This window comes from Micrasema longulum, unplaced genomic scaffold (genome assembly GCF_059751315.1).
Source record: "Micrasema longulum isolate JH-2025_06_02 unplaced genomic scaffold, ASM5975131v1 h1tg000044l, whole genome shotgun sequence".
Classification (NCBI taxonomy): Eukaryota; Metazoa; Arthropoda; class Insecta; order Trichoptera; family Brachycentridae; genus Micrasema; species Micrasema longulum.
In genome coordinates this window covers 871,214-897,572 of record NW_028277251.1, presented here as the reverse complement: position 1 = coordinate 897,572, position 26,359 = coordinate 871,214, and the positions used below count along the sequence as shown (strand labels likewise).

Genomic DNA, 26,359 nt, shown 5'->3' with positions numbered 1-26,359 from the left:
TATATATTGTTTGAAATACTTAATTTAATTTTATTAAAAATAGACCAAGAAATTGAAAAACACATATTCCTTCTAATGGTTTTCTTACGATGTCATTTTATACTTGTTTATTATCACAATAAAAACTTAGTAGCGAACTTATGTCTGCCGAGTTTCAAATAATATGAACAATAGTTAACACCGAACATCGGAACAAATGTGTTTTTTTTTTATTGTAATGAAAAATTTACATTCAAACGCATATTTTTGTGAAAAAAGATTTTTGCGTTGTTGACTACGTTATGTATGTACAGACAGACTCCTGCCGCAATGAAGATATACATAGAAATTATTGTTTGTCTCACCTTCCAATGCATGATTCACCTGACCCTAGAAAACAATATACCTCTCAAAAAGCCACGTTATTGCATTAATCAAGAAAACACACAAGAAATCATTTAAATATGCTGAACAATTTAAAACGTACAACCGTCGGAGGACTACAATCTTTGTTACTTTTATTCCGCCTGTTTTGAAATGTCTATTGTACACCTTTACAATTTACCTGTAAACGAATTCCGCTAACCGCCCACTTTTCGATTTATTTGACAAGTATGTTCAAGTTGAATTGGATGTGGCATGCTAGGGATGAAATTTACTTACCGAGAAAGATAAATATTCCAAAATAATCCATGATTCACTTGAACAGCAACATTTAAAAGAAAAATAACAAAAAACACAAACACGACACAAACTGACAACGAACACCTCAATTAGGTGCCATGATTGAACTGAAGTTAGTTGTAAAAAATAACAGGTAAATTAAAGTGTGACCATTAATAAAAAATAAAAAATTAACAAAATTATAACTAACGTTTTTTCAATGATTATTTGAAGAAAAAAACATTAACCTAATTTGTGGGATTTTAAACAAAATTTGCTCTATAAATGTTCTACTCAATGAATAAATCAAACCTTTATATGATTTTACAGCATTGTCCACATCGTCCACATGTTTTATTTTATATTCTAACAACACAAGTAATAATACCAAGCTATGGATTATCGATATTTGTAGCGAGTTTTCACGTTGAATAATATTTAGCTATTTTTTTTAATGGAAAATTAAAACTTGTTGCTTCAAATATTCATTTAAAAATAATGTTACCGACTGCCAAAATAGTTGTTATAATTAGGGTTTAATCCCAGGGTATTGATTTTGAAAATTAATTTTAAAATGCGTTTTTTACAATTCGTTGAAAATAGTCCACAAAATAAAAGAAAAAATGGATAAATCGTTAGAACGTAAGCGGTTTTTTTCAGCTCTGGGCGATTTTGATTTTTTTCCATTTTCATTGTCAGAAAGTTTAAATGGGAAGAATCAAACCATCTTTACGTCTTGTGACTCTAAGGTGTATATTTTTTTCATTTGAGGACACTGAAGATGAATAATATGAACTTTTCAAATCTCTTGTTTCAAAATAATTTCACATTTAAGCATTGAAAAAAATTGCGTACTTCATTATCACTTCAGTATCTTCATTATTAAATATTTTAAATCATTTTATCTTATAAATTTTAAAATAACTTCTTAGAAAGGTTGACTATATAGGTTTACTTAAAGTAGTTTATAAAAAACAAAACATGCCGTGAATAGAAATAAAACTATTTATCCAACAATTTTTTTGTAAGATCAGTTATCACTTTTAAAGATTAAGATTATTTATTAGACTAATCAACAAGATCGAGTTATTTGAAATACATATGTTTTTGAATTAATAATACGGCGTATAAAGTTTATCAATGTTTCTTTTGCTTCACAATTCGACATGTCTTTCAGTTAGATAATTAGGATTAAAGATTAAAAGTTCGGTCCTCGCTTTACCACAATTCAATTACTGAATTGGATTTTCTCATAAGCAATAAGATTATTTATAATAATTTAAGACTACCTATTTATATACATATTTGTAAATCGAGAACACAAAAAATATTAAGAAAAATGTGGCGACTGTTAAATTATTAATCTGGCAATTCAATGTCATCTGACGTTTCTCTGGTCGCGGTCTGTCTGAAAATAATTATTCGTTCTGCGTGCTAAAATCCCGTAAAAGCCACGTTATTGTGCAAGTTTTAAGTGTTGCTAAAAATAAATTAAATTATATCCATAATGTCTAAAAAAAAGGGAAACAAGAAAAACCAAGATTTCGATAGTGATATCGAAGACAACCCTAAAGTTGCGAGTGGAAATAAGGACGACGAGTTAACCTCAAAATCTAAGTCGTCGAAAGTACCAAAGAAAAAGGGAAAAGGAAAAAAGGACGATTGGAGTGATGACGATGAAAAGGATTTGAAGCCAAAGAAGGCCGTGGCTGATTCGGATGATGAAGACATTCCGAAACCAGTTCAAAAAAAGACACAGAAAAAAGGTTTGACATTCGTGTTTGGACTGGTATTTCGCAGCATATTGCAATAGAGTGACGTCAGCCTATATCGCTATTTATGCGACATTCTAATTATCACATTTTAAATAATTATTTAGATATTTTTCTTTCATTTCGATAACTTAGTGCAGTCATAATAAATTATTATCTAATAATTTTATCTCATAGATTTTCATACTAATGTCATTTCCTGAAATCGCCCGTTTTTTGTGTATTTAAATAATGATTGATGGAATTCATTTGTAAAATTATGTATACTGCATCTAGGTAAAAAGAAACACGAGGACTCTTCCGACGAAGGCGGTTCTGATGACGAAAAGAAAGCGTCAGAAAAGCCTCCTACGGGAAAGGCCACAAAGAAAAAAGGAAAAGGTTAGAAAAACAGTATAATTGTCTTACTTTAATAATTTGTATTTTAATGTTGTTTTATCACTTCTTGAAAGAAGAAAAGATATCTTAATTACACCCAAAGTATAGCCCCCAAAGACGTATCATACTTTATAGTCTTTAAAATATAACTCGATTATAATGACAGCTGCCAAACTAATGTCAATAGTGATGGAAATTACTGATCACTGGTCACTGATCAAATCGATTTTATCAGTTTTTTCATGCAAACATGAAAATTGATATAAAAACGCTAAAACAAGCCTATTATCGCGTGTTAAAGACAATTATTCACCAAAAAATAAGACATTTATACTTTTTTCATGAACATTATCAAATGAATTATTTTTTTATTAGATCAACTTACATTGATCAATTTGTCCCATCTCGTTAACGTTTTTGCTAAATGATGTAACCTTGTAAGAACGCTGTTAATAATTAGGTTTATTTTAGTTTTAAAGCTGATTTTATATATTTATGTTGATTTATATGTCAAGCATTGCATTAAAAAAATAAATTAACATGCCAGATACTAATGATTTTTCGTGTGTATAAATCACTCCTTAGACGTTACTACAAAGTTATGTCCTCACTTTTGCTGACAACTGTAATTCTAATCAAGCTATATTTTAAGGACTATAGTTTCTTTACAATATGATAGTAAGATGTGTATTTACTTTGGGTGTGTTTATTTAATTCTCACGTCTTCATGTTTATGTTTTTTTTAAATATTATATAATGCATAATCTGCATGTAATTCCGTCGAAGAATGAGTTGTAATGAGCTAATCACAATATGGACACTACATAACTATTTATCGATGTATATTATCTATGTTGGCCTAACTTGGAAAACTCATAAATCCCAAACTTACTTTTTTCAAAGGAGAATAAAATAGTTTTTACTTCAGTAGCAAATGAGGAAGTTTGGTGGTTTAAAAAATAATTAAATATTAATGAATAGACTATTGAACTGAGCTAAATTTAAAAAAAAATGTTTATCGTATTACCGTCGCTATAATTTTTTAAAGTTTTGTCATTTTGAAATTACTCCGTCTGTGATGTCAGAAGGTCTCGTCGGTGAGTTCTGCTGACATTTGAAAGAAGAGCTCTAGCGTAAAAATACCGGAAACCGGAAGTCTATCACAATACGTAACATCGCTGTACTTGATTGGTTGATTCTAAAAAACTTGTGATTTAGTTCAAACTATGTTTGATTATGTCCAAATATGTTTCAGCTCTTTTACTTCACAAAAGTCAACAGATGGAAGAGTTGAGGAAATGTGGATGTTCAAACTTGGGCAGAATAGTGAATGTTACACAGTGTGTAAAGTGGCCACTTAAACCAGCCAATGACAGGTCATAAGCCCTGTAAATGCCTAGACTTCCATATTCCCTTCTCAAAAAAATTTTCCCTCTCTGTTGAAATAAATTTAAATAGTTCAAACTAGTTTATTTTTATTACTTTTTTAATACATTTTTAGAAACTTCACTCTACAATTAAATGCTCTAATTTTTACTGTGTGTAAGAAAACATTTTTCATATCCAATTTCTCTTAACCCTGAACTTCTTCATAGACTCATGTGCCGCAGAGTGAATTTCGCAAGAGTCGATAAAATATTTGAAAAATAAGCATAACTTTTTGCCTGTGTATGGGCAGATACAGAATACAATTGTTTGTGAAATAGAACCAGAATTCCGGATGAGTGTTTTGACTCGATGGCTACTATGGGTAATAGTAAAAAGTTTGTCTTTTATTGTAGTTGTTGGCGTGTTCGCTTACACAAACATTCAACTGTGAAGATACCATAATGACAGAAAATGGACATTGTATCTTGAATATTAAGAGAACATAACAATTTTTTTTTTATTTTAGGAAAAAGTAAAAAGGATGATGATTCTGATTCAGAAGACGAAGATGACAAACCAGCAGCTAAACCTAAAGGAAAGAAAGGTAAAGTTTATAAAAAATTACATATCTTTTTATAAATACTACACGTATTATGTTTTATTTATTTATTTTATAAACACTCAGAGGCCTCTTAAAATATTTGGTTAAGAAGCACATAAAGTATAATAGTAATTGCCACAAAATATAATCAGAATTATTTCACTAATATGTTAATTATAAAAAGAAAGAAAAAGAAAATAAGTAAAGATAAATAGAAATCAAAAAGAAGAGAGTTGAGGGGATGGCCATTCAATGGAAAGGATAGCTAATTAATAACAGCAAGAGTGGTGTGGAGCAAGGCCAGCAGCTCGGCATAATCAATAGCAGTTCTGTGGATGCTCACTTGGGGACGGAAGGGGAGAATGATGGGTGAAGTTTGTCCTATTCTACTCACACTCGAACATGTGTTGGAGTCTGGTGGTCCTTGTATGTATGTTTTTACTATATTTATTTATACTTGCAGGCAACAGTTGGCTGTCGCGGACTGTTGCACACTACAGAATTTGACCATTCGGGCCTCATGTAATCGTTTCATCAGCCCTATGGGCGTCGGTTTTCGGCTCTTCGCGCCTCAGTTGATTAGGATCTCGGTCACCAGAAATACCGCCTCTTTGAGCTTCACTTTTTTTGTTCGGATAAATGTAAATGTAATAATATAGAACAGTCTCTCACTCAAAATAATGTTAGTTAAACCACACAACCTTTGTAAAAATATTTTATATCTACGTAAAAATATTGGTTAGTAAGCAATTAAAAATGAATGAATAAGTCATTTAAAATTACATACAGTTTTTACAGATGAAAATGACCCTGATTTTAGTGTTGATACCACGATAATTAGGCTCAAATTCCTGTGCTCGAGTATAAGGGACAGACCCAATCAATCAACTCTAAGAGTATTAATATTATAGATATTATTTATATTCAGGTGACATTATTTTTTTCTTGGTATATATTTATGAATATCTGTGCTTTATAATTCTTTAATAATTCCTTTTTTTTTTTTAATTTTGGCACCACAACAGGCCATAGGAGGGAGGGCCCAATTACAGTGGTAAATTACAGCACAAAATACCCAGGCTTTAGAAAAATCTTTTTTTTTGTGTTCTCACCGAATCGAACCCGGAATCTTCCGAGTGTGAGTCAACCATCTTAGCCATTGCACCGTGGAGTCACTTCCATAATAATAGATAGCCACCTAAAAATGAATTATTTTTTAGTAAACAGCAATTCATGCAAAAATTACTCGATAAAACAAGATTTTTGTGTATTTGCGAGTTTTTTTAAGAATTTATTCTGTATGCTTAACTCAAAATCAGATGTCTTTGAGTTATGACTAGATCTAAATCATGTTTTTTTTTATGTCCCATAAATAATTGTTATCCTAAGTTCCTATCTGACCTCTCCGATATCAACGTCCCATTCCCTATTCATATTCTTACTCTCCCGTCCCCACCCAATAAACATTTATTAAAAATTTATATAAATATATAGTTTTAAATGGTATTAAGTTGTAAATAAGTTATATATGTATAGTGTATGTAATATTAAATACTAACACACTAACTTGTATATAGTACTAACACATGTGTAAATATTTAACTAAGTATAATCTGAAACTCGACACTGGCTAGAACACCCAGTTGGGAGGTGAAAAAGCCAGTAAAAAACTAAGGAGAAGAAGAGTTATGACTATCTTATCGGGGATGTAATATTATACTGCAATAAAGTATTTTGATTTGTTTTAGGAAAAGGTAAAAGAGGAGACGACTCGGATGATGAAGAAAATGATAAAAAAATAGAAAAGGATGCGAAAAGTAAAAAAGTTAATACCAAGAAAAAAGGTAAACATTATTATTAAAATTACAGAAGTACTTTTATGTTTTGTGTTTATGATTTAAATAAAAAAAATATGGTGCTTAAACAAAGTTTTCACCATAGTTACTTTACGGATTAAAAACGGTAAATCACAAAGTAGTGATTCAAATATTGAGTTTAAATGATAATATCATCAGGCTTCTGGCACAAGTTAGTAACTTCATTTTACTAGTTGTCCGAAATTTCACTTGTAAAGTTGAAAACTCATCCTAAATCAACAATTCAAATAAAACTGCAAGCTGAATAATAAAAAATATTCATTTTTGTGTTTATAAAATACTAAATATTTTTATTTACTTTTTAAATGAAGATTATTTGATGCCATTTATAAAGACATCTCATTTTTCTAAAATTTGTAGTTATCAACTTGTGCCAAAAACCTGACAATTTAGTAAATAACAATGAGGAAGTTTTGTTTTTCTGAAATAACTCCGCGTGTGACGTCAGAAGTTGTTCTCTGTTAGTTCTTCCGGCTGGTTCGTTCCCTAAGCCAACCAGATATCCTTCACAGCTCTTATATCATCGGTTGGTTCATATGAACCAATGACGTCGATCAAAGTAGTGCGTTTTTATTAAAATATTTTCTATTATTTTTTTCGTACATTTTCAAGAAAATTTACTGCTCTAATTTTTACCGCGCGAAAGAAAACATTTTTTGTATCAAAATTCCTGTATGGCTGAGGTTCCTCATTCCTTTTTTCTATTTTAGTTAGTTACTTGTTCTAAAACATTTATTTTCCAGGTAAAAATAAAAAAGACGATGATTGGTCAGACGATGATGATACTAAAACTAAAGGAAAAAAAGATATAGTTATTATATTTTTACTTTGATTTTATAACTCATTTTGAATTATAATAATTTGGTCAATGTAGTTTTATTTTATGAACATGAAACAATTATTTTTATATGCCAGATAAAAAAAAATATCTACCATCCAGGACAAAACAATTTGCCTGCAGTCAGTATGTCAGATTATTTTTGCATTTCTACATTCAGTCATATCACTTCTCTACTTAAAGAATTCCAATAGCCACATGCACCATAGAAGGTGGAATACAAATGTTGGCTTATTTAAAATGGAGGTACTACTCACAATAACAAAGAACCCGGTGAGATGTAGACTTGCTGTGGACAATAAAATCATTGAGCAAGTATCTCGGAGTTGACACCAGTAGCAAAAGTTAGTTCTGCCGTCCTCATGAAGAGTGCAGTATCTATCATTTTTGACGACATTTTGTTAAATACAGATTTGGAATCAGGAAGAAAAGATCTTTGTTTTAGTCTTACTCATAATAGTAATTTTATTTCTCCATTGATCCATTGGATCAGGAGCCTTCCTCTTACTGTAGTATAATCACTCAGTTTCTTAGATATTACGTAACTTTTCTTTTTTTTTAGCTGGTGTTAAAGGCAAGAAGGGAGATTCCAGTGCCGATGAAGGTGAAGAGTCGGGTGATGACAAGAAGTCAATTAGCAGCTCTGTAGCTGAAGCCAAGAAACAGTCCAAGCCACAACCTAAGAAAAAAGCTAAAGGTTTGATACGATTTGTAATTCATCCCTTTAATCATGTGAATAGTCTCTATAAACCGAGCCCGTTCAGTTTAACAAATTTTCAGATTACTGGAATCTTTAAAAATAAAACAAACTTTTTCCGAATTATTAATAAATAAGATTTTTTTATTGGACTGTGATGTAATGTGTCTTTTTCTTGTTACCAGGTAAGAAGAAGGACGACTGGTCAGACGGAGATAGTGATAAGGAACTGAAGATGGAAGTTGAAGAAGACTTAATTGCTCAGCCGGTCTCTAAGAAAAAGAGTAAGTTTTATGTATTTTTTTTTATTCATTCAAATTTGTACAAAAATTAACAATATCTAGATCGCGCCAAACTAATAATAAATAAAAGTTTATCAGCGCGTTTCTGATACAAATAAAAACTACAGGAAATTGTCATTTATTTATTTGACGGACTTATGCAGTCCATTCTAACGATGGTAAATACAATTTCTTATAATAGATACAGGCACTAATAAAATAAAATACAACTAAATAAAATTAAAGCTAGGACAAAAAAAAATAAAATTACTACTTCAAGACAAGATCTGGTCTATCTTAGTGAATTTTTAAAACTATAAAGACTTACACCAAAAAAAGTCCAGATCTTGTCTCGAGTTTACAATACGACACAATCGGGACATTGGTGCATGCAAGCCATAGTTTGTGCTGTGGTGACCGAGGAATGAAAAACAAATAAACACAAAAAACCATAAGTACAAAAACTGTAAAAAGTAATACAGCGAATTTGTAAAAAAGAGAAATAAAGTTCTCGGATTTTTACACTCCAAATTTTTCATTTACGATGAGAAAGTCCTTCCTTTTTCCGAATGTTTAAGTTTACTGTTTACCATATTGATGTGCCATATATGTGTTTTTTAAAATTATTTTTTGTGTTTCTGATTTTTGTGTGTCTGTGTCAACTAATTGCTCGTCCCATCTCAACACAGGACTTTTAGTCCCATGGAGTTGGGATTTATGTCTCAAACAATGTGCAATAAACTAATGTATGTATAGAAATAAATTGTCTGCTTCTTTGCTCGCAGCTAGTTGAGTTCTTTACCTCGACGGGAAGCTTGTTAAACTGTCACATGTTTTAGAATTTGTTTTAAGCCACTTTCACCAAGTTCAGTTTATAAAAAAAACAAATAAATGTGTCATCGGTAGATATTTACAGGTTCCCTATTTTTTTTAAATGTTAAAAAATGTTGAGTTGATATTAGAGCTCGGTACCTTTTTGCGGCAAGTGTTGCTAACGGATCACATGGCTGTGAGAGTTAAGTGATGTTTCGGAAAAATCTTAAAACCCACTTGTCCTCTAAATCATTTGAATGAATCTGTAGCATGTGATAACAATTTATTTATTAACCCTTACGGATTATTACATTCATTTTACAAAAAATTATAAATACATTTTTCATTCATACTCTGTTGTTCAAAATAATATTTATCACATCTTTTGAAAATTTTGTCCGAGTCTTTTGTTTAGTTTTGTCCGGTAGTTTATTGTATAATTTCAGTCCCTGGTTTATTAGTCTCGACTGTTCTTCTCTTGTTTTAGAAAGTTGCAAATGATATTTTTCTGATGTTCTCGTGTTATGTCCATGTTTACTGCAATTTTTTACAAGTTTTAGTTCTTCGTCTACAACTACATTAGTGGCTAATTTATGGATAAATTTTAATGATTCTAATTGAAAGAGTTCAGTTAAATTTTATTGTTTAGTTTGTTTAAAAAGTTCTCTAGTTGCTGTTAGATAGGGAAGGTCATATACTAACTTCAATATTTTATGTTGTGTTTTTTGTAGTCTGTTTATGTCATTTTGATATCCTGTTCCCCATAGTAGTTGCATAAGTTGTTTCAATTAAATTACAAATTTAAAAGCTTCAATTAAATTTATTTATCCATAGAATCACTATGTAAAGCGCCCTTGAGGTATTATATTACAAAAATGGTGCTATATAAGTAATCCATAATAATAATAATAACTATCATAACATACTTTTTAGGTTTATTTCTCTGTATACAACCAACTAAAATAACATTGTGTTTTTACTATATAATACTAAAAATAAGTTGTTACAATTTTAGTAAAATTTTACCATTTCATTATGTACAATACAATGCAAGCAGTATTTCTAGGAGATCTTTTCTATATTTTATCAAAATATTGTGAATTTAGTATTATTTGAATTTGTTTCCCACAGACAAACCGAAAAAGAGCAAGGCCAAATCAGACTCCGAAGTTGAGGAGGATTTAGAAGATGATCTAGAGGAGATAGAAAAGGAATTGGTGCAGATGAAGATAGAGGAAACCAAGCTGAAGGAGGAAGTTAAGGATGATAAGTCTGGCGGGGACAAGAAGGATGGTAAAAAGGTAAGTGTTTCTCCGAGAAAGATGTCTTATGATGACCGCATAAAAGAACTTAGTCACACAGCCATGGTTACCTATGGAAACGGTGCCATTATCTAGCGACCGTGATATGCCGTGATGCAGTGGACGTATCAAGATGGCCGTCTTAACATTTAGAAATAATATTAATTTAACATCTATCCAAAACTTACTATTTTTCAGGACAAAAAGTCAAAAGATAAGAAATCAAAGAACGAAATGAAGAAAAAGTCCATCAAAAAGCGCACTATGTCCAGCGACGAAGAAATGGAAGAAGACGAACTCGAGGCGGATGTCTCTGACGCAGGCAGCGAGGACGCGGTTCCAGCAACAGGCTCAGCAGCGGTGCCCGCACAAGAGAAGGAGGAGGAGAAAAAACTCACTCACAAGGACAAGAAGAAACTTAAGAAGCAGCAGGAATACGATAAGCAGATGGAGCTGATGACAAAGAAGGGGGGTCAGGGACACAGCGACCTTGACAGCAACTTCACCATCAGTCAGATGCAGAAAACTGCCGGTATGTAAATGATTTATTCCGACCAATCAAACTCCATACAGTGAATCAGCATGGTGGTTTATGTTTTATAAAAGCTACAGTAGTTTGGAGAAAAGAAAAAATGCATAGCTTATGTAGTTTTTCCGATTAATCTGCGGTATTACGATCAACATAGGTGTAATGTAGAGTATTTTTCTTTATGTTCCTAATGACTACCTTAGACATAGGCAGCTTAAGCTGTTTTATCTTCCTGCTTGCAGAACCAACCTGCCGATGGTAATGCCAGTAGGAAGAGCAATGTCTTTACTCAACCGTATTTCTTCGGATACCGACATTTCATATAAGTGAAAAAAAGTTCAGAGAGAAGAGCATCCTTTTTCTATAATTGTTGGGTATTTTCATTTTACCATTTTTGTATATTTAAATTTTAGTATGAATTTTTTCGTCTAATATATGCATTGAAATATTTTTTTAATGTACGTAAACGTAAATAAAATTGGAAAATAATATAAAAATGTAAAAGTTACTTAAATAATGGAGAGCGTATACGTCAATCGGAAATATTGAAAAAATCTTAAAATTATACAACTTTTGCATTGCGTTGCGTATGGGTAAAGTTGTAGATTTTGCCACTTTCTTTAAATTTGGATTCCAACTTGCTGCTGTATAGTTTCTTGCACAATAGAATAAAAGTATTGAAATAATTTTGATTGCTTACAGGGCAAATGGCGGCACTCGAGAATGCGGTCGACATAAAAGTGGAAAACTTCACAATCAGCGCCAAGGGAAACGACCTGTTTGTCAACGCCAACCTGCTGATTGCAAACGGGCGCCACTACGGGCTCGTGGGGCCTAACGGCCACGGCAAGACCACTCTGCTTCGACACCTCGCGCAGAGGGCCTTCGCCATCCCCCCCACCATAGACATCCTCCTCTGCGAGCAGGAGGTAGTCGCCGATGACCTGACAGCTGTCGAAAGCGTGCTCAAGAGCGACGTGAAAAGAACAGGTATGGCCAGTTAACTCTTTACCTATGTACATTTAAAAAATGCAACATATTACACAAACTGCTTGCTTCATTTCCTTCATCCGTTTTCTGTTCTTTTAACTCGTTTGCGGTCAAAAAAACAGTCTGCAACCAAAGTGTCACAACACAATTTCACGCATGTTTACTTCAAATGATCAAATACCGTCTAATCGCAAATAAAATATTACAAAAGTTATGATATGTGTCCATACGAGTGGATCCTATGAGAAAAAGAAGGAGAAGAAAGAAGCTTAAATCCTTCTGAAACTCTCTCGAAAGTTAAATCTTGTGGTGTGTATGCCTACAATATGTAAGATTTTGGGTTCGATTCTCAGCATGGTCAACGTGAAGAAGTTGTTTAAAAGGACAATTTCCACCATATTTCATAATCCCCGGCGCCCTATGCACCACTGAGTGCGGATAAAAAAATCATGATGATTCTCCTGATGATTTCCCTATAAATGTGGTGTTTTTTCTTGCAGAGCTGCTAAACGAATGCAAAGAACTTGAAGCCCAAGTTGTCAAAGGAAAGCTCTCCAAACAAGACAGACTTAATCAGGTAATATACAATGTCATCTTAATGTTTCAATAGTCAATAAAAATTAATGTTTTCAATGTTTTTTAATTGTTTTATTTAAGCTGCGTACGGACCAGCCTGGCGAAAGTAATATGTTAGTGCTTGTTAGTTCTGAACACACATTTTAGTGAAGGCTAGTGAATCATTGTTGGCGTTTGCTCACCACCCGTAGCACAGTAGTAATATCGAAGAAATCGGACCATTCCCATCGAACATTCGATAAACCAACTAATTCTTATGGTCATATCCCCAAATGCCAACAAACGTGCTTTAGCCAAAACCGACTGTTGTTTATTGGCCTCAGTCGGGCCTGTCTGTACCCTCATATTATATTCACATGAATAAACTCACATTTATATCTGTTTAGGTATACGCGGAGTTGAAAGCGATAGGCGCCGATTCGGCTGAGCCCCGAGCTCGGAGAATCCTGGCTGGTTTGGGATTCAACAAGGAAATGCAAAACAGGGCCACCAAAAACTTCTCTGGAGGGTGGAGAATGAGAGTTTCATTAGCGAGGTACACATTTTACTTACAATATTTTGTAGATTAACATAGAAGAATGGGCAGAAATGCATCGAGCGTTGCCCCGATCCCAGCAGTAATGAGTTATACACCATTTTAAATATATTTTTAGGGAGAGCATTTGTTTATATGTAATGACTCATATCAATGAGGAAGTTTAGTGGTTTTTAAAAGTTTTTTTTTGCTTCACACCACATTCTTAATATTGATTGTAATTTTCAGAGCACTACTCTGATATATTTCTGTGATTTTATATAATTTCAAGCGTTAAAATTGGATTATTTTCAGAGCACTATTCATAGAACCTACTCTACTGTTGCTCGATGAACCTACAAATCACTTAGACTTGAACGCTGTCATCTGGCTTGATAAGTAAGTTTTTTCCTAATACATAATTCTTATTTTTTAAATTATAAATGAAAAATGATTTGCTAATTTAATCTAATCTTTTAATTTACAATTTCAAGGAACAATTTTAAAATCTTGTGTATTTAACAAATTTCAGTGGGATTTAAAAACAAAAAGCCCATTTAATCTCAACCTATTTTGTATAGAATGTGCCATAGATTTTTGTTTGTACCCTATAGAGTTTTGATCAATTGGGTTAAATTAGAAAATTTAAAACATTATCTTTAAATTCTTAATGTTATAGTAAAAAATCTGAACATAACAACTTGTATTATAACTTTATTATTATTATTATTTATTTATTTACGGACAAAGTCCATTATAAACATTACAATTAAAAGAAATTTTTACAAAGGAATAAAAAAATATAAGGAACAGAAATAAGCAGCAAAGACAGATGATAGATTTTTTAGATTAAGTAAAAAGCATAGGCTAACTATACAGATTCTTTAGCTGATTTGTAAAGAAAGACATCCTTACACCATAATAATCAAGATCTTGATGATCGTTCACCCGCCTGATCATTCTGGGCAAAGGCGACTGTGCACCATAATTGGTCCTGTAGTGACCGAGGAAAAGCATTTCATTATTTCTTAGTCTACGGGTGGGAACGTTAAAAAGAATCTTTTGCAAAATTTCAGGGGCATCAATGAGACAGTTCATAATTTTATACATGCAGATTATATCTGCAATGCATCTGCGTTTTTCAAGACTTGATATGCTTAAAAACCTCTCCATATCAGAATATGAATAGTCTCCTCTTTCCAATCCCATCTTCCATGCAATTTTTCTTATAAAACGATGTTGAACTGATTCAAGGCGCTTGATATGAACAGCATAATGAGGGGACCAGATTACAGATGCATATTCAAGAATAGGGCGAACTAAAGAGCAATAAAGTGTTTTAAGTGTAAGCATACTTTGGAAATCAGACGTAGTTCTATTAATAAAGCCTAAAATTTTTAAGGATCTGTTTACTATATTATCAAAGTGTTCCAGAAAAGTTAGTTTATTATCTAGGATCACTCCAAGATCTCTTATAGAGGTGACAATCGAAAGAACTTGGCCATTAAGTTTATAATCAAAAATAAAAGGATGTTTACATTTATGGTATGAAATAATTTTGCATTTATCGATGTTAAGTTCCATGTTATTAGTTTTGCACCAAGTATGAAATGCATTTATGTCTTCTTGGAGTCTGACACAGTCATCAATATTTTTAATTAGCTTAAGTATCTTGTTATCGTCAGCAAAAAGCCAGAATTTTGTAAAAGAAAAAACATTAGCAGCATCATTAACAAACAGATTAAATAGAAGAGGGGCCAAGTGGGCACCCTGTGGTACACCAGAAGTTACTAGGAAGCTATTTGATATGAAGTTATTGATTTTTACACTTTGTTTTCTATGTGAGAGGTAGGATTTTGAGGCTGATGATGGGCCCAATCGGATTGATCAGGATTATCAGCAGCCCCCTTGTTGTAATGGCTAAGAAACTAGCCTCACGCACGAGGGTTCTAAAATAAAAATGTGATTTTACTCTAGCCTAGGTGTTTGGTGCTGTAATTCACCACTGTTATTGGACAATTTGGCCTGTTGCAGTGCAAAAATAAATTATACTTGTTAACAGTATATATAGTACGGTGACGACCGTCACTAAACGGAGGTGATACGTCTAGCTGGGCCATATATTACGGATTCCTCCCGAGAGCCTTAACCATGCTAGCCTACTGTACAAGGCATCGAGGTCTCATGGTTTTGGACCTCCATGACTGACAGTTCATCGACAGTTTGTGTCTGAACCGTGGGACGTGGGCCTTATTTGGGAGGTAACAGAGAGGCCTGGAGAGATTTTTAGGACTCCATATGCTCCACCTAGGAACCGAACATGGATTATGTAAAAAAAATCACACTGAATTCTATTATATACCTAAAAATCATACCAACACAATAGTCGAGTGTTAAACAGACAACTAAAAAACTGGTGTTGTGGGTTTGATTCCTGCCAGTTGCAAAAAAGTAATCCAATCCAAGTGGTGTATGTTTCAAAACTTCCATATCCTCTCTTTCCAGACTGCTGACGAGCCTGTAAAATAGAGGTTTAGCGGGTTATTCCTTAACCTTTCCCTACTGTCCTAAAAACACCCTCGAGTTATGGTGCTGTGTAGTCACTACACATTAATAAAATAAGAAATTTAAAAAGGAAAAAATAAAATATTTATAGGGAATGGCTTAAATTAACCATAATTTAATTCAAAGATGATAATATTTCAAATCACTGCTGAAAACATGAAAAACCATTTATCACTAACGACTCGGGCGAAACGTGCACCCGCGCCAACTTCCCGTGAGCTACTGAGTAGCTATATAGTACTGGACTACGTGACTGACTGAGAGTATACTTTTGATGATATTTGTAATTTATCCCCGATTTCCGATAAAATGCTTTTTTTGTGCTTAATAAGTATTTATTATTTAATAACAAATTATTTCAGTCAATACGTAAATGTGTAATGGTTTTTTATTGTTTTTTTTTTTGCACCACAACAGGCCAGGAGGCTTAATTACAGTGGTGAATTACATCACAGAACACCCAGGCTTGAAAAATATCACATTTATTTATTTTTGTGTTCTTACCGGGAATCGAACCCGGAACCTACCGCGCGTGAGTCAAGCGCCTTGACCACTACACCACGGAGGCCGCCAATGTGTAATGGAGGAATACTGAAAATCCAAACCCAATATTGATTATATTTATAAAGATATTATAGTTATTAGACGCAATGTGTACTGGCTACACATCACCGCGCACCGGGGAGGGAGGGTTAAAAAAAACTTGAAACCAAAAATCACAAAGTAATGTGTGTTCTGTCCGAGCGTAGTTACCTACAAGGGTGGAAGAAGACGCTGCTCATCGTATCCCACGACCAGTCCTTCTTGGACAACGTGTGTAACGAGATCATCCACCTCGACCAGCTCAAGTTGCAATACTACAAGGGGAACTACTCCATGTTCAAGAAGATGTTCGTGCAGAAGCGCAAGGAGCAGAACAAGGAGTACGAGAAGCAGGAGAAGAGGATTAAGGAGCTGAAGGCGCACGGAACCTCCAAGAAAGCTGCCGTAAGTTTCTCGCTCTGACCTAATGTACCATTAATATTACGATGCATCAGAATCTATTTATTAGGTGTTTGACGAGACAGAAGTACCATATCATATCATATTCATATCAACCATGTCGGGAATCGAACCCGAGACCTCTCACATGGTAGGCAAACGCGCTGACCATTACACCGCGAAGCCGACTTAAATTTTTACCGCTTAAGAAGATACGCGGCGCCAGATAATCTTGATGAATAGATATTTTAACATTGTCACTCGCTGGCAAAATGGCATTAAATTTTTTGTATACCGTACGTCCAAAGATGGTAGATAAAAACTTGACGCTTTTATAGATTTTTGAATGGTCCTAGCTCCCATAGTATACAATTATTTATCAAAAAAGCTTATGGGCCTGCCACACACTCGATGAGTGGCATGGGAAGTAGTCAGGAAAGGAGGCAGAGATGTAGTGTGGCAACATTACTCGTCGTGCCCACCGCTCCCTATTTTGTCGGTTTTTTGAACGCGAGTCAAAGGACCGACAATATGAGCTCGAGTGGCTGGCACATAATGCGCGGTCGCAGTCTGCATCGAGCGCTCACACAAGACGCATTATATAATTAGCTATACCAAAAATGCATAGCGCCACAGTTTCATCGTCCATTGTATAGCAAAGACAAATGACAAGTGCGGGGCATCGCGATTAATTGCGCGAGTAGAGCAGTGTGCGGGCAGAGAGGGCAACATCGGGCGAGAGGGCGGCAGCGCAGGGAGCAAAGTGATAAGCAGCGCAAGGAGCATAGTGTGGCGGGGCTGTTAACGTTAGAGACACGCCAATCGTAAATACCTATTGTAAAAAAAATCACTGCTCTCGTGCCGTCATTCAGAGAGAAAATACGGGAATACGTTTGTATGAATAAAAATCAAACCGTGTTTCCTTTTAAGACTAAAAATAACGGTATTTTAATATCGGCTTTCTTATCCTACTAATATTTATGTCAAAGATACATATTACAAGAAAATAAATAATAACGTATCCATAAGTCTATGAGGCCAAGAGCCCTGTGTTGAGTTGGGATACAACAAAATAGAAAGTGGAAGCCTGTACATTATTATAGAATACTACAAATAAAAATTATTACATAAACATAAATGTATCACAATGTCGGTTCCAGGAAAAGAAGCAGAAGGAAGCCCTCACTCGCAAGCAGGAGAAGAACCGTACCAAGATGCAGAAGCAGGAGGAGGACAGCGGACCCAGCGAGCTGTTGGCCCGTCCCAAGGACTACCTGGTCAAATTCTCCTTCCCGGATCCCCCGAATATGCAGCCGCCCATCCTCGGGCTCCACAGTGAGTGCCGCTTCTTTTGGCTTATGTTCAGTTCAGTGACGAAAACATCGCTGTCATTTTTCTTTTTTTTTACAAAACGCCATCCTTAACAAAATTTTATTTTGTGTCGCAAAACAAATTAAATAAAACTATTGGATGAACTTTTAATTGGCAATTTAAGTGATTTATTGTTTTTTTTTTTAATTTAAAATAAAAATAAATAGTATCTATCCTTGCTAGATTATTAATACAGTAAAACCTCGTTTTTACGTTCCTCGATTTTACGTTTTCCCGCTTTTACACCAAAATGTTCAGGACCCATTTTTTTTTCATACATTCTCATACAAATATTCCCCCCAATGAACGTTTTTTTTACACTTTTCATCACTCCAATTTTATGTTTATTTTTTTTGGAAATCATTTGATGTGTCAAAAAAGCCAAAATTATGTTGTAATAATGGTGCCGCGGTCCGTGAATGAAGAATAAAAACAGGTAAACAACTAATAAAGGATAAATTATTGTCTTACCCTAAATTCAAAGCAGGTGCAGTGCAATTGACTTTTTTGTTCAAGTGTTTTAGTTTTCATTTGAACAAAAGTGTCAAATTATTTTTAATATCAATCAATTGCGATGTTTAAAACATAACAGTAGAATTATTTGAAGTTATTAAAAAGATTGTTTAAAAATTGTCATAAAAGTGTGAACAATCTTGCAGCGCTCTATATGACAGTTGTTTTTAGTGATGCCATAGAAAAAAAAGTGATACCATATAAATAAAATTTCCCTACATTTGGGTAAAAATACTATATGTTATTTTATGGAAATTCATAATTTTATTATCATATTTTTTTATTTACACATAAAATAATTTTAACATACTATTTTTAAATCAAATAAACTAGATAACATAATATTGTTTGAAAAAATATAAAATATCAAAATATTTTTAGTGAAATCATTGAAAATAGTCGAAAAAATATTAACAATCCCCAATTGTCACCATTTTTACAATTTTTTTGGGAGTATATTTACACTATAGTATAGCAAATTAATTTTCAATTATATTTTTATGTAATTCCTATTTTTTCCATACATTTTTCATTTCCTCACTTTAGCGTTTTCCTCAGTTTTACACTTTTTTCTTGCTCCCTTGAAAAACGTAAAAAGGGGGTTTTACTGTACTTGTTTTAAGACACACAAGACAATGGTTCTTATAGGTAATTAACGAAAACAAATCATTCCCTTCTATCTACCGAAGTACATTATGCATACCTACAACCTTCCGAAAATACCTCACATGACGGTGTCACATTCTTTCTTAACACAGAAATTACTAATAATATTCATATTCCTACAATAACATTTTACTACTTAAATGCCGTTCATATAAGTTTTACTAAAATGAAAAAATACATACAACCCTCACTATACACCGTCCACCGTCTTTAGATAGTAAAGTCTTCGGAACAAATTACAAGAATTTATTAGATACTAGTTTTTGGGAAACATTGATTTCTCATTTGTTCTTTTAGGTTTATTTTTTGTTTCTTAAGTATATAAAATATTTATTCTGTGTATTTTTACTATACATGCATAGTAAAATAAATATTTACCCACACACAGGCTTTGCCTATGTGGGATTTTTTTATTTATTTACATATTTATTACAGCTATTAAGCTGATGCTTGTTCATCTAATGTACCGTGTTTTAAACATAGAAAATATGAAAAGAAAACATTATAAGTGTATGTTTGCGTCCAGGCAGATTTAAAACTCGTTAATCGAGCATGCACCATTCACTTTCTCGGAAAGGCCATTCCATTGCTTCACTACTCGTTTTGTCAGAACGTTCTTCCTGGGGATGGATGAGAAAGAGGTAGTGTTTAATTTCAATGAATAACCTCTGAGATGGCGATTATTATTCAAAGTTTACATTGATTTCAACTTTGGTACATTATAGTGCCCTGTAAAAAATTTTAATGTTTCGATCAAGTCATCACGCTGCCTCCGCTCTTCCAGTAAACTCAAACGAAGCTCCCGTAAGCGGGTTTTATATATTATTTTTAACCATCTTTTCCTTTTTTTTACAGCTGTGGACTTCAATTACGAAGGCCAGAAGCCCCTGTTCAAAGCGGTGGAATTTGGAATAGATTTGACCTCGCGTATTGCCATCGTGGGACCAAACGGAGTCGGAAAATCCACCTTCCTCAAACTGCTGGTTGGAGACCTGTCTCCACACCGAGGAGAGCTCATCAGGAATCATCGCCTGGTAAGTGGAAACATCATCTATTAGGTGTTGACATAAGTTGTATCGTTTTTTTCGAAATAAACAGAACGAGAAGACACAATAAAAATAAAAAAAAACAACAAATTAGTCAGTAATGTATTCGCCTTCATTATTTTACAACAAATTAGTCAATCAAATAGGTGCGAAGGTTTTCACGGTCACTGTTATCAATATTATGTATCTTTTTTGGGTGATACCGTGTATGTTACAACATACACGGTATCACCCAAAAAAGATACATAAAATTAGTCAATCATTCGTAAGATCTTCACTGTACACTGCGCAAATATCGCAAGCAGCTTTATTCCCTCGGAACGTGATCAGAAGAAAGTGTCAAAAATACTCAATTTTGTCAACTTGACATTCTATTTTGAAGGCTTGTAATAAAATAAAATAATATATGTAACATAAAAATAAAAAACAATATCTTGTAGAGCAGAATTATTTTTTCTAAAGACAAACCTTTTGTGTTACTTTTGTAAATGCAGTGGGATAGAGCCACGGATAACTACCATTATTCTTATTCTTAGAGGTGGGGGGTCCTATACAAACTCCTGACGACTCTGCCACCTGTAAAGATCTATTGTGACAAATCTCCGTGAATACTTCTCATCCTCCAAGCCCAGGTCTATAAAGAGCCTGGCTGGCTACTGTGTGAAAGGCGAGAGTTCTATTTTGCTAAATCTCCCCTTCCAAACCCAAATCCGTAAAGTATCGGGCTATTAGATAGGGGGCGAGCTCCTCAAAATCCTTAGGTTTGACCAGTGGTCGCCTGAGAATGAGGCTTCTTTTAGGACGTAAAGCATCACATTCACATAGAAATAGGCGTTTCCTCATCTGCACTGCTAAACCTACATCTAAAAGTTTCGGAAAGGTTCATTTTAGCAATTTGTTTGTCTAATCTGTAGTGCCCTGGGCGGGCTCTAGTGATAACCCTCACTTGATTTCGACTGAGCTTTATTAGGACGAAAGCAAACCTTTGCTAGTACCTTTATATCAGCTCCTTCGCATGTTGCTGACCAGGTACTTTTTGCCAGAGCAATACACTCCTGGCCCATGACCTTAGCTCGTTACGAGGAGCACATTTGGGCAACCCGCAGTAGGGCTCAGGGCCTATCGGGGCTGTCTCAGCTCCCAGCCTTGCTAATTCATCAGCCGCCCCACTACCATTTTTTTTTTGTTTAACAGACTATCAAACTAAGCCTATATTTTTATGGATTGTATTATTAGTGATTATTTAAAGTTTCGTTATTTTTAAATTACTCCACCCGTGACGTCACACATTCTCTTCGGTGTGTTCTGCTGATTCGTGAATTTCCTTCCCAGAAAACTGAAATCTATCACAACACTATCATTTGTTGATTTGGAAGAACTAGTGACGTTGTTCAAAGTTTGTAGTTTATTTTTTTCATACTTTTTCATAATACCTCACAGTACAATTAAATGCTCTTGTTTTTACCGCGCCTAAGAAAATATTTTTATATCCAGTTTACCATAACATTTAACTTCCTCATTATAATTAAAAAAAAATCTATTTGGTTAAAAGCTTTTAGATCTCCATAGATAAATAGCAACTTTTGGAGCATTCTGATATCAGAAATTAATAAGATTTAAAATATTTTAAAAGAAAAGAATAATCCATATAGCCACTTTTGAACAGACACTCTTCGTACTCAACCTAATAGATTGACATTCATTTCAGAGGATAGGGCGTTTCGACCAGCATTCAGGCGAACACCTCACTGCGGAAGAGACCCCTGCAGAGTACTTGCAGCGCCTGTTCGGGCTGCAGCACGAGAAGGCCCGCAAGGCCCTCGGCTCCTTTGGGCTCGTGAGCCATGCGCACGTCATCAAGATGAAGGACCTCAGCGGGGGACAGAAGGCCCGCGTGGCGCTCGCTGAGCTCACTCTCAACGCTCCCGACGTCATCATATTGGTGAGCGTCTTGTGCAAAATTAAATGTGTAGTTCAAGTAATTGTCCACTTAAGTTAGTTTATTTTTTATTTGTAAAAAAATAATATTTGCATTCTTATAAATTACCCAAATATTTCAATTTTGAGGCCATTTTCAACGAGCTGTAAATAACTCACTATTAGAAAATGGGAATCAAATTGGGGTAGAGTGAGGTTTGAACCTCGGACCCGTGATTCGTGTCACTAGCCCAGGGACCACAACCCGATTTAAAAAAGTTTATAATGGGTTAAAAGTAAAACCGCCACTGTCCATGATCGCTGTTTTTGGGAAGACTAACAAAATCAGCTGCCAAATGGCTATTTCTTTTAAGTTCAATGTGGACATTTAACTTAAAATGAATGTATTGAATTTTTCTACTGACATTTCTTGGTGGAACTGCATTTTAATTATAATAATAAAAATACTTTATAGTTTTCTGTCTGACGATGTCGGTCACGACGAAACCCGGTCACTGGTAAAAAATTTATAAATAAAAGTGGAATAAAACTATAAAGTATTTTTATTATTATAATTAAAATGAATGGTCTTTTCGCTGCCTGTTATACCATGCACAAGTTCCATTTTGAACTTAAAAGATATACTCTTTTTGCTGATGGTTTTGTTGATTTCCCAAAACCAGTGATCATGGACAGTGGTGGTTTTTCTTTTAATCCCCTCACTTAGTCCACTATAGTTTTATTCTTCTAGAATAATACTGACTATTGATTATTATATTATTGTGTACCATATATTATATTATTATCTTATATATTCTTATTGTTAACTAATTTTTGTTATTTGTTTTTTAACATTAATTTGTTAATACCATTTTTTTATAGGTATATATTATGATTATTTTTTTTTTTTGTTTAAATTCTTTACAATTTGCTTTTTAATTCTAACACTTTTCTAATATCCATATTTTTTTTCTTTTTTATTATGCAAAGTTTCACTTTTTATTTTGCATTGCAGCATGCTTTTTTTTATTTCTACATGTATACAAAAAAAAAGTGTTGTTTATTTTTAAAATTATTACTTACTATGTTTGTACTTACCTGTATAATTTTTGTAAATGCCCCTTGGGCGTATTGTAAAATAAAATTAATTATTTTATTGTTAGTACTAATATTGCATCTAACTGTATGTGACAATCAATATAATTATGGACTATCCCGCCACATTAGGTCTACACAGGTCGCAGCGAAGTTACAAGCTTATATACACTTAGCACTGACCCCCATTTTTCACAATAAGAAGATTATAGAGTATTAGTGCCGAATATTTTCCTAGTAATTGTATTGGGTATTGACTATGTTTCTGGTGAAAATTTAATCATCTCTCAATTCCTCGATGTATTAATGAAAAGATAATAAATTTCTGGTTGACTGTCCCACAGGATGAACCTACAAATAACCTGGATATTGAATCAATCGACGCTCTCGCTGAAGCCATCAACGCCTACAAGGGTGGCGTTGTCATAGTTTCTCACGACGAAAGACTTATCCGAGAAACACAGTGTACACTTTACGTTATCGAAGAACAAACAATCAATGAGGTAATTCTATTTCCCCTATTCATTTTGTATAAATGATTGTACTTTTGTCTATTTTGGGATTATTAGTTTCCAAGTCTTCTAGCTTCTACACTTGCTGCGATTATCCTTAAAATGTAATAATAATATTACTCCACATATTGATCGATCGCTGTATGAGATGCGTTCAGAAAATAGCTGGAATTTTTTTATTTCGCGGGTTTGGAGAGTCCGATTGACAGATTTTTATTATGTTGGTATATATCCTGAAGTATGCTAAAATTTTCAGCTGTATTCATTGTTTACTTTTTCTGTGGGAGCCGCTAAGAATAGACGTATTTTATGAGCTTGGCGATTTTCATTTGTTAAAAAAAATGGATCAAAGAATTTGTATCAAATTTTGTGTAAAAAATGAAAATCGCCAAGCTCATAAAAACACGTCTAACCTTAGCGGCTGCCATAGACAAAGTAAAAAATGAATACAGCTGAAAATTTTAGCATACTTCAGGGACATGTATACCAACATATTTTTTTAATACGGCGTCTGAGCATGGGCCATTCCTTTTTTAATTATTAAATAGTTTATAGCACGTACATATGGTATGACATGACCATGAAAAGAAAAATAAAAGAAAAACCAAATTAACATTTGCTGAAATTACGAAAATATGATTTATTTGCAGTATGCATTAATTTTTATTTTTTTTTTTAAAGTATGTGTATCTGCTCCTTCCATGCTCATTCTTGAATGCAGAGCTAAAGAGTGCGATAGTGCTGTGACTTGATTAGAATTATTGATATTGATTATGAGTATGTCGATTAATTTCAACGTTGTTTTAAATTTAACAATTTACATCTTGGTTTACATAATGAAAATGTAAGACTATAATTATTACACATTTTTTTATTAATTATTTCACATAGAAAAATCAAAGTTGCGTGCGACCTGCGAACAGTGGGGGAGATGCTCCCGCTCTTCACCTCAGGCCCTGATTGCAATCAACTCGCGCACTATATGTATATATATGCTACGGAAGGGTGCGTTTGTCTGCCTGTGTTGTGTGATGGTAGAACGCGAGTTCCAGTGAGATATTAAATCATTAATATCCCCCATTGTGTTCTTGCCTTACGCACTGAAGTTTCGGGTTCAATTCTCAATGAAATCACAATACATAATTTAGATAAATATTTTTCATCCCCGGGTGTTGTGCTGTAATTTGCAAAATAATACATAAATAATCCTATTGTTTTTGTTTTTTTACCAGATCGACGGAGACTTTGACGACTACAGAAAAGAGCTTCTCGACAGTTTGGGAGAAGTTATCAACTCGCCGTCCATCGCTGCCAATGCCGCTGTATTACAATAATGCAGACTGTCGCATTAAACTAGCGCTTTATTAAATAATCTCGCTCTCGGTGATGCACGCATTGTGGACTTGTGTATGTAAATTTTAGTTAATACCATCTTGAATTGAGATATATCTCAATAAAGGTACAATGGAACACTGCGAACGTTTCAGAGTTGAATTAAAACAAACTTTAGGTCAAAATTATAATTCAATTAGTAAAAGGGCAGGCTGCCGATAACTGATGAGCACTTACCATATTTATCCAGTATTTTTAAATAATATATGGAGCTTATTTATTTTTAAATGCATAAACAGATCGCGACTATCTCTTGATGAACCATTTGACATATCCACGGACCTGCCTTTGACAAAATGTTTTGCAGTACAGATGAAGTGTTCCTGAATTCAGATAATAGTACAGATTAATAATTACATTTTTTTTTGAGAAAAACTGTGGCTTCTCACGTAAAATTTTATATGTAAGTCACATTTAAAAAAAAAGTCATAATTTCATATTGATTCACATTATTTATTAACCTAAAGAGTTTTACAAAATGAAAGTCAAGAGAATAAATAACCAGTTTATATTTATAAGTTTGTAATGTAAGGAGGTAAATTTTGACAGTTTTCTTTTCACATCGTCATATCATTGAAGCGTTAAAAAATAAAGTGTTGTAAGTACAGAATCAATTTTTCATAACCAAAGTAACGAAATATAGTAATTTGGGAGAGTACTTGCTTAGAAAAACTATGTCCAAAATACACTAATTGAAAAAAGGTTAGGCTTTGAATGTGTCATTTTCTTGCAATTGAGATTTAAATTGAATTAGATTCCAAATATGCATAAACATGCAGTCATTATTTTTCAGTATGATTAATGAAGTAATGAAAAACAATTGTTTATTTTATGACATAAATCTGTGTTTAATATTATGTTTTTCAGGTTAGTGTACAGTCTTAAAAAATCTTTGTTTAGTGCTATTCAAAGTGCTTCAGATTTGGCGCTGTTAGAAGTTATTTAAATGCACAATTATTAAGGGAAGGCTCTAGGAGGTATTGTGGTGGAATAAATCAGTTGAAGGATGGCTAAATATGTTATGTTAGTTTATTAGGCATATTCAGTTATTTATATCAACCGATTTTTCAGCAATTTTTCATCATTTTGTGTAAACACGCTATGGTGAAATAAAAAACCCAAAT

General features: G+C 33.5%; 2 protein-coding genes across 3 annotated transcripts in view; one reads left to right on the top strand and one right to left on the bottom strand.

The window, feature by feature from the left end:
* The window catches only part of crb (cell polarity complex component crumbs), a 153,002-nt gene extending 152,230 nt beyond the window's left edge, over nucleotides 1–772 (bottom strand). For both annotated transcript variants that reach the window (XM_088227900.1, XM_088227911.1), the window contains exon 1: nucleotides 643–772. In XM_088227900.1, coding sequence (XP_088084026.1) covers nucleotides 643–673 — 31 coding nt within the window. In that variant the 5' untranslated portion in view covers nucleotides 674–772. The remainder of the gene's footprint in view (nucleotides 1–642) is intronic.
* A 1,247-nt stretch (nucleotides 773–2,019) lies between these two features.
* LOC148285289 (ATP-binding cassette sub-family F member 1) lies at nucleotides 2,020–25,907 on the top strand. Its single transcript, XM_088227934.1, has 20 exons — nucleotides 2,020–2,408; nucleotides 2,691–2,795; nucleotides 4,687–4,764; nucleotides 6,510–6,605; nucleotides 7,382–7,444; nucleotides 8,039–8,173; nucleotides 8,359–8,457; nucleotides 10,399–10,568; nucleotides 10,767–11,100; nucleotides 11,800–12,087; nucleotides 12,588–12,664; nucleotides 13,050–13,198; nucleotides 13,493–13,576; nucleotides 16,492–16,729; nucleotides 17,884–18,058; nucleotides 20,129–20,307; nucleotides 22,028–22,261; nucleotides 23,676–23,834; nucleotides 25,076–25,302; nucleotides 25,382–25,907. Exons 1-19 carry the CDS (start codon nucleotides 2,150–2,152, stop codon nucleotides 25,175–25,177), a joined length of 3,024 nt encoding a protein of 1,007 aa, XP_088084060.1. The 5' UTR covers nucleotides 2,020–2,149; the 3' UTR covers nucleotides 25,178–25,302; nucleotides 25,382–25,907.
* The last annotated feature ends 452 nt before the right edge of the window (nucleotides 25,908–26,359 follow it).

Bases quoted from the DNA above. Each gene is read 5' to 3' on its own strand.
- LOC148285289 (XM_088227934.1), top strand. From the start codon at position 2,150: ATGTCTAAAAAAAAGGGAAACAAGAAAAACCAAGATTTCGATAGTGAT. The intron at 2,796-4,686 runs GTTAGAAAAACA...TTTTTATTTTAG, and splicing joins CACAAAGAAAAAAGGAAAAG to GAAAAAGTAAAAAGGATGAT. The intron at 8,174-8,358 runs GTTTGATACGAT...TCTTGTTACCAG, and splicing joins ACCTAAGAAAAAAGCTAAAG to GTAAGAAGAAGGACGACTGG.